We start from the raw sequence: 8,772 nt of genomic DNA, 5'->3' as shown, positions 1-8,772 counted from the left end.
AGGCACCTGCCATAGTGCCTGGCTATTTTTTGGTTGCAGCCATCGTTGTTTTGGCAGGCCTGGGCTGGATTCGAACCCACCACCTTAGGTGAATGTGGCTGGCACCTTAGCCACTTGAGCCACAGGTGCCAAGCCAGGACCCTTTTTCTTAATGGGCATTATTCCTTCCCCTCAAATTCTTTCACTGCCTCTCCAAAACTACCCACGAAAAACGAAACCCCCAATTTCTCTAAAGAACAGCTGCTATTTATGTGGCAGAACTTTACAACCACTACTTCGTTTAATCCTCACAACTATCCCAAAGTAGAAATTAGCACCCCCATTTGGATAGGAAAAAACCCAGGAGGCTTTAAGAGAAAATTGCTTACTCAAAGCCACTTGTGCCAGTGCCCTCGCCACTGACTCTTCAGCCCACTAACTGACCATCTTCCCTTTCCCTCACCTTAGGCCCACAAACCAAGTGCCATCTCCTCTCCTCTCCTGGAAGCTTCTGAAGCAGGTCTAGGGCCTACGCCATGAACTAACTCCCCTATACCAGCCCCTGAAATGACCAATGCTGCCTTGATAACAGCAACTGGACTTCATGAAGGCTCACCCTAGCCAATCGCTTTTCATACATGATTTTATCAGGTCCTCTCCTAAACCTGTGGCAGGAGTGTAGGTAACCATCCCGAGATTACCAAGCAGGTAAGTGGTAAAGTCAGTATTTGACTTGGGATCTCTGCTCTTGACCACCTTCCTTTCTCTCTCCAGGTCTTTCCCTTTCCTGTCTCTGAACTCCCAGGACTGGATACCATGCAATACAGCCAGGGCCCATTCTCACTCTTTCCTTCTTTCAGCCCCATTTCCCCAAGCCATACAATCCAAAACTGATCACCTATCCCTGGGGCCTACAGCCCAAGGGCTTGGATGGCTCCCGATGCCAGAAGTCATTTAACCCCTGTCTCTTTATTTATTTATTTTTAGACAGAGTTTCACTTTGCCACCCTCGGTAGAGTGCCATGGCGCCATAGCTTGCAGCAACCTCAAACTCTTGGGCTCAAGTGATTCTCTTGCCTCAGCCTCCCAAGTAGCTGGGACTGCAGATGCCTACCACAATGCCTGGCTATTTTTTTTAGAGACAGGGGTCTCGCTCTGGCTCAGGCTGGTCTCAAATTCATGAGCTAAGGCAATCCACCTGTCTCGGCCTCCCAGAGTGTTAGGATTATAGGAGAGAGCCACTAAGACAGCCACCCCTGTCTCTTTAACAGTAACAGTAAGCTTCCAGGAGAGGGGTGGAGATGGCAGTTGGTTTGTGGGCCTAACAATAACTAATAAGCCTCCCAGAGTGTTAGGATTACAAGTGTGAGCCATCGAGATGGCCACCCCTGTCTCTTTAACAATAACTAGCCAAACTGGCATTTATGACGGGCTCCCCATGTATTCTGTATTCTGTTTCCAGATATTGTTTCTCACCCTCACATCAGAGCTAACAATTCTATTGACCACAAAGTGGCAACAGTTTTTCCTCTTTCCCCAGGGACTGGCAGCCAATTTACACTAAACTATGGCCAGTCTGATCCCTCTCTTCACAGGTTCCCCAGCAAGAATGACAGACTGACAACTCTCTATCTGCCAAGTGACTTTCCACCTTGCCAGCCCCCATCCCTTCAGCTGTCTTTTTCAGCTTCAGCACTGACATAGCCTTCTCCAATGGGCCTAAAGTCCAGGGACTTGACCTCTCTCCCAATACCTCAAGCCACTAAACAACTTCAATACTCTCAAATGCTGACCAGAAACTCCAATTCTTGACTTGATAACTTTCCCCAGCTCCTTCTCAGGAAAGAAAAACTCTTTCATTGCCAGGCCCCAAACTTCCTCTGCTCCTGAAATATTGACAACTTTCTTTCTCCTTCTCTTTTTGTGAGGAGGCAGTGGCATGCAGTGTCCTTTCTTCTTAATACCAAGATATAACACTGCTTTTAACTCCCTCACCAAGATACAAATTGACCATTAGTTCTGCTCCTTTTCTGAGGATTTACCTTTACTCCCTTTTACCAATTTCTTTTCAGCCACAGTACAGGTTTACTCTCCTCTTCCTCTTTTCAGCCAAGAAAGTAACCAACACGATCACTCTTTACCCCTAAGCTTGCAGACCAGCAATTTAACTTCCTTCCACCCCCATGCGCCCCTCAAACTCTCCAACTGCCCTTCCAGCACCAATGTTGATCCCTCTTCCTCCCAAACGCTCTTTCTCTCGGAGAACTATGAACTCAAAGGCTGCCACCCCTCCCAATCTCACAAACCACCGAACTTTCGTTAATTGCCCCAAACTTTCGTTAATTGTTTTTAGGATTTAAGAATTGTTCACTGTTGAATCCTAAAATAATAATCCTAAGCGTTTCGGGGAAGGACATAAACCAGATACTTGTCACTCCGCCCAACTCTAAAACTAAATTAACGACTTTCTCCTGAAATCATCATTAGGTGCAATTTATTGAGCGGCAACTCCGAGCCGGGCCCTGACCGATCCTTCCCGATTCCCAGGTCCCTTTGAGCCCGCCCCCGCTACACGGCCGCAGGTACCATGTCTCCAGGGGTCTTTGGGCTCCACTGCTCCGGACACTATATCCTCATCCGACGGGAATGTAACGCGCTTGGCTGCAACCTTAAGGCGCCCGTCGGCGGGGGGCGATGCAGGGCTAGAAGACTCGGCCTCGGCGGGGGCCTCGTCGGCGTCGCAGTCCGCACCCGGTCCGGGCGGCGCCTCCTGCGGCGGGATCTCCATAGCCTCCACCGCCGCCGCCGCCGCCTCCTCACCGGGGCCCTGGGGACATGCCCCGGGCCCCGGACTTGTCTCTCCGGACCCGCCCGCCGTCCCAGGGCATGGGCTCCGCCGCTGCTTAAGGCGCCGCCTCCGTCCGCTCTCCCAGTCGTTGTAGTCGTCGCCGCCCGGAGCCCAAGCGCGCCTCCGCCGAGCCCCGCGCGCGGCTGCTCGTTCGCAGCCGCACTTTCGCTAATGGCCGGCGAGGTCGCCGCGCAGTAATAGAAACATAAAATCGATTTAAGTTGTTTTTAGGTTGAGTTATCTCATGGGTGATATGAAGGGGGACACAAAGAGCAGGAAGAGCCACGGTAAAAAGAAACGTGAGCAGCGAATCTGCAGAACCAGAACTGCAGAACACGAGGGGAGGGGCCAGGTGGACGCCGTCTCCCAGAGCAGCGCGCAAGCGCCAACCTGAGCCGCCCTCCAATCTTCCGTGTCCCCGCCTCCCGCCTCAATCTAGGTACCTGTTCTTCAGGCTCGCACACATTTGTCACAAACCCAGGTAATGGAAAAGTGAGTAGAGAGGATAGAAACGAAAACACCTGACGCTAGGTTAACTATTGAGGAGAAGCAAAGGGATAGGGAAGTGGAAGGAAAGGCGAGAGAAGTTGAGTTGAATGTATAAGTGCAGGGGATGGATGCTGAGAGAGGGACTCTCTGCCTGGAGACGAAGCCTCCGCACCCCTGCTAATCTCTAGTCTTCCATTTGTAGAGTGCAGGTACATCAATAGTTCTCTGTATCTGGGTAGCGTTGCATAAAATGTAAATTTATCTAAATTACAATATTAAAATAAATAAGAACCCTCGATGGGGTAAAAAACTGGAAGGAAAAATGCCGAAGACGAGAGACGAATCTGCCAACCAAAACACGGGGTGATGACGGCAGATCACCAAGGCCGGAACGTACCAGCGCGTGCTCGAGCCACGCACCCCTGTGCCTCCTTCGTATGCTTAACATTAGCCTGCGCACTTTCGCCACGCCTTCCCAGCCCACCCAGCACCCCGAAAGGGGCGGGACTGAACCCGTAACAGGGGACATGGGGCGGAGCGAGCCACGGTGTTGCCAAGACAACACGAGAGTTAGGCCGCTGACCCGTCAGAAGTGGCGTTGTGAATGGGCAGAAGACAGCTAAGACTAAACTCCTACCCCATTCAACGGTATCAGACGCCGCACTTTCGCCACTGAGAGGAAACCTCGTCTTTCCTTAATGGAAGGCTTCACTTATATTCTGAACTTCAAGGGACTATTAAAGGAGGCAGAAACTACTTCCTTTTTAAACGATCTGCTGAAAGATTACTAGTAATAAGGGGTTAAATGAACCTAGTGACGGAGACAGCCACGCTACAAGGCTAGAGCAAACGGAGAAAGGGTGAAGCCTCACTCTAATCACTAATCCTCAGCCCTTTCTCAGCAGCACCGCCGCACAGGGCCCGACCATTCAGCCCTGAGAGGAAAGTGAAACCGTTATCTCTCCTACGCAGTCTTCACCACCCAGGAAAACCGAAGCGGGAGGGGAGCCGTTGCGCAACCACGTGACCCAGTGGGAGCCACGCCCCTGGCCTTGTAAGGGCATGTACCCACCCACCCAAAATAAATTTTTGTTGGTATCTCCCAGTTCTGGTATGCAGGTTGACTCCAGCCAATCCCAGACTAGCGGCTGTCTACCTTTCTGTGGGCTTCTGTCCTACTTGTCCCAGCTCCACTGGATTCAACCCTTGGATAACCCCTCTACCAGCGGATAAATATGATTCCATCCTCTTGGGTATATTTAAAGAAAAAAAAAAAGCAACAAAAAAAATGAGAGGAATTTTCCTGGGATAATTGATTCTTTAGCAGGAGGGGGGCATTGGGGAGTATATTCAGGGGGGTTGGACTTTGCAATCTCCTCAATAAGCAATGTCTTTGCAATTTGCCTTCCCTGATTCTTCCACCCGCAAACCCCAGATTCCCAGTCTTCAGGAAATGGCATCAGGCCCATGTTTCTGTAGCGTTCGGAGTTCTGAGAGGTAGAGCATTCCTTTCAACGGGATCTAAAATTCCCAGAGTCACAGATTTTTGCTGACGAGTTCCTTGAGGTCTCAGGAATCCAAAGTTGCTTGGCTCAAAATTCCAGGGGAGCTCAGAACTCTACAGGGCCCAGAGTTCCTGGTGCAGGAACATTTAGAGGCCTAGGATCTTGAGGCAGACAGGTGAACACAATAATAATCTTTATGGCTTGAAGGTGTATGAAATAATGTCACTACATCGGAGCAGCGCCTCAGCTTGCACACCTATGGGAGTCTGCAGCTGTGACACATAGAAGTTGGCTACGTCCAGGTCAGTAGCTCCAAAGTGGGCAGCCACATGCACACCCTCGTGCAATGTGAAGCTCACCTGACGACCCACCATAGCCAGCAGGCTGCGGAGGTAGCGCTCCCGAAGAATAGCTCGGGCCTGCTGTTCCTGGGATTCCAGAGATTCTTGAACTATGGGACACTCCTGGATTTCAGGAGTCTTGGGTTTCAAAGAAGCCCTGCGTCCATCAGGGGCAAAGCCACGGCTCAAGCCATCAGGGCCCCGGGGGAGCCGGAGCACAGGCACAGGAATGGTGAGAGGAGTCTGCATTGTCCTGCTGTTGAGTGAAGAAAAAGAATAGGAAGCCATTAAATGGGGAAGAGACTAAAGAAAGAAGGTGTGGGAGCAAAATCTGGTCTATCAGTCATCTCCACTTAACCTGATTCCGGTGAAAATCAGGCAGAAACTCTGTTTCTTCCTCCTAAAAATAGGCCCCAATCCCTCCCCCAGTGGCTTAGGCCAAAAACAAAGTGCCACCCACAGAAGAACAGGACCCCCCATAGGCCAGTGTACTGGGTCATGCCTGTAATCCTAGCACTCTGGGAGGCCAAGGCAGGTGGATTGCTTGAGCTTAGGAGTTCAAGACAAGGCTTAGCAAGAGTGAGACCATGTATCTACTAAAAACAGAAAAACTGGCTTGGCTCCTGTAGCTCAGCAGCTAGGGCACCAGCCACATACACCAGGGCTGGCAGGTTTGAATCTAGCCCAGGCCTGCCAAACAGCAATGACAACTACAACCAAAAAAGAGCCGTGGGTTATGGGGCTACTTGGGAGGCTGAGGCAAGAGAATTGCTTAAGCCCAAGAGTTTGAGGTTGCTGTGAGCTATGATGTCACAGCATTCTACTAAGGGTGACATAGTGAGATTCTGTCTCAAAAAAATAAAAATAAAATATAAATAAATAAATAAGAAAAACTAGCGAAGTGATGCCTTTATTCCCAGCTACTAAGAAGGCTGAGGCAAGAGGAGTGCTCAAGCCCAAGAGTTTGAGGTTTCTGTAAGCTATGATGCCATGGCACTCTACTGAGGGGTAATAAAGTGAAACTGCCTCAGGAAAAAAAAAAAAAAAGCAAAGGCCATGAGCCCTGTGTAGGCAGGAACTTATGTCTGCTTTTATCAAAGCTTTATCCTCAGTTCCAGGAAATAAATATTTGCCAAAAGGAACCTAGCCTCCTCTCTCTCACATACACAGCCCATCCAATCCCTTAGACTCTTCCAAATAGAGTCTCACATAGGAGCCACCTTGAAAGGCCTTGAAAGGGTTTCCACTGACCAAATCTGGAATGATTTGAATAATAAAATAATGATAAATTACAGATTATAACTCAATGGATAAAGGAGAAATCCCAAGTCCATACTAATTAAAAACAAATGAATACATAAGTACAGAAAGGAGAAGGGAAAAGCCTTACTATAGGATAGCAAGTAAATAATGTAAAAGGAATAAAGGAGTCGCAAAGTTATGAACTGATGTAAAAATTTGTGGATGGCTAGTTCCTTGCCCATGGGTTAGTGGTTAGAGTGCTGGCCACATACACTGAGGCTGGTGGGTTCAATCCCAGCCCGAGCCTGCTAAACAACAATGACAACTACAACAAAAAAAATAGCTGGATGTTGTGACTGCTGCCTGTAGTCCCAGCTACTTGGGACTTAAGCCCAAGAGTTGGAGTTTGCTGGGAGCTGTGATGTTACAGCACTCTACACATAATGAAACATTGTCTCAAAAAAGAAATAAAATAAAAAGTTGTGGATGGAAGTTTGATGAGAAATACGGTTTCTATATAGTCCTAAAGTACCTCCTCCAAGGTATTTATTCCCTATAAAGGGTAAACAGTAATTTATAGTGGAGAAACCTGGTAAACACCCTTAACTTACTGATCAAAGCCAGCATCTCCAGTAAACGGATGCTGAGAAAGGACACCACTTTATGGTATTTCTGCCAAAATGGATTATCTGGGGGAAACTCAAATTGAGGGACATTCTACAAAACAAACAATAAATAAAACCCAGATTCTTCAAAATGTAAAGGTCATAAAAGACAAAAAGACAAAGAAAGGCTAAGAGGAACCTATACATACTGTATATAGATATATATTTATTCACATCCTAATACTTCACATACACACATACTGCCAACATCCTGGTGCAGCCATGTCACTTCCTGCCTGGATTAATGTACTCAACTCCTCACTGGGTTTGAGCTTCTACCTTCACCCCCAGTTTGCATCCCACCCCTAGCCAGAGCCCTTGTTAACACCTGAGTCAGATCACATACCTCCTCTGTTCAGAGCCCTCTTGAGGCTTGTTTTGCTCAGAGACAAAACCAAAGTCCTTACCACAGCCTTCAAGGCCCTGCAAGCTCTGGGTCCTGACAGCACCCTCTTGGGGAACTATATGCTTGCTCTCTTCCCCAAGCCATGCTGGCCTCCTTGCTGGTCCTCAGGCATGATGACTAGCCATTCCTTCTCAGGCTTCTGCCCTAGTGAGTCCCTGTAGATGGTGGTATCCCCTCTCCCTCACTCAGCTAGCACCAAGGCAACCACCTTGCTTTTGCCACTGCTGGACCCCCTAGCTCCTAGAACACTGCATGCCATAAAACCCAGGCTCAGTAAACACTGCTCTTGCTCCAGTGAGAATGAATGGAGTGGCCCACTTTAGCTGGGTGACCTCAATAAACAGTTTCCCCTTCCACTGTATGTAGAGATAGCACCAATTGCTGCCTATGCTGGTATCAGGATTCAACAGGCTCCTGCAGGACAGGACTGACACCTAATGGATTCTCCATACTGTTTACTGCTGAATTGCTGTGTGACTTGGGATAAACTACTTAACTGCTCTGTGCCTGTTTCCCTGCCTCACAGGATTGGCAGAAGAACTGAATGAACTAACCAACATATAATGTTTAGTACATGCCTGGAACATATTAAGCATCATGCTATGATGTTGAACAAACATAGAGAAACACTGGCCTTGTGGGTAGAACTGAGAGAGGAGGAGCTTGGTTTCATGAGGCTGAGGCTGCACCAGTCACATCTGTGGCTAAAGTCCCTTCCTAAACCTCGGGACAATTAACTGAGGTGACTGACAAGTGTTGGGCACCCAGCAGCCTAGGGCCAGACACAGAAAACAGATGATTACAATTGCCCTTTTTGGCTCACACCTATAATCCTAGCACTTTGGTAGGCCAAGGCAGGTGGAGTGCCTGAGCTCACAGGTTCCAGACCAGCCTGAGCAAGTGTGAGACCTTGTCTCTAAAAATTGCCAGGTGTTGTGGTAGCTGTGTGTGTCTCAGCTACTTGGGAGGCTGAGACAAGTGAATCAGTTGAGCCCAAGAGTTTGAGATTGCTGTGAGCCATGATGCCTTAGCACTCTACTGAAAGTGACAAAGTGAGACTCTGTCTCAAAAAATAAATAAATAAAATTGACCTTTTTTCCCCTTTTTTTTGGTTTTGTTTTCTTGACAGCTGTCATTTTTATTGTTAGGCTTTTCCTATCTCTATAGCTCAACTGTGAATTCCTTGCGAGATTGAACCCTGCAGAGACATAGGCCAAGGTTGTGGAACAGTATTTCTTTCTCACTCTGGACACTAGTGACATTTGGGACTGGATAATTCTTTTTTTTTTTTTTTTTT

At 48.3% G+C, this 8,772-nt stretch overlaps 2 protein-coding genes across 3 annotated transcripts in view; both read right to left on the bottom strand.

Moving 5' to 3' along the window:
* PPP1R37 (protein phosphatase 1 regulatory subunit 37) overlaps nucleotides 1-2,945 on the bottom strand; it is a 53,299-nt gene extending 50,354 nt beyond the window's left edge. The window contains exon 1 of the mRNA XM_003799503.3: nucleotides 2,566-2,945. Within this exon, the coding sequence (XP_003799551.1) occupies nucleotides 2,566-2,767 (202 nt within the window). The 5' untranslated portion in view covers nucleotides 2,768-2,945. The remainder of the gene's footprint in view (nucleotides 1-2,565) is intronic.
* Nucleotides 2,946-4,624: 1,679 nt separating this feature from the next.
* The window catches only part of GEMIN7 (gem nuclear organelle associated protein 7), a 10,449-nt gene continuing 6,301 nt past the window's right edge, over nucleotides 4,625-8,772 (bottom strand). The window contains exon 2 of one of the 2 annotated variants that reach the window (XM_012811175.2): nucleotides 4,625-5,418. In XM_012811175.2, coding sequence (XP_012666629.1) covers nucleotides 5,016-5,411 — 396 coding nt within the window. In that variant the 5' untranslated portion in view covers nucleotides 5,412-5,418 and the 3' untranslated portion in view covers nucleotides 4,625-5,015. The remainder of the gene's footprint in view (nucleotides 5,419-8,772) is intronic. The other variant, XM_003799502.3, reaches the window with a different exon arrangement.

This window comes from Otolemur garnettii, unplaced genomic scaffold (genome assembly GCF_000181295.1).
Source record: "Otolemur garnettii isolate 467f Iridium unplaced genomic scaffold, OtoGar3 scaffold00152, whole genome shotgun sequence".
Classification (NCBI taxonomy): domain Eukaryota; kingdom Metazoa; phylum Chordata; class Mammalia; order Primates; family Galagidae; genus Otolemur; species Otolemur garnettii.
The sequence above is the reverse complement of the archived record's forward strand: the minus strand, read 5'-3'. Positions and strand labels throughout refer to the sequence as shown.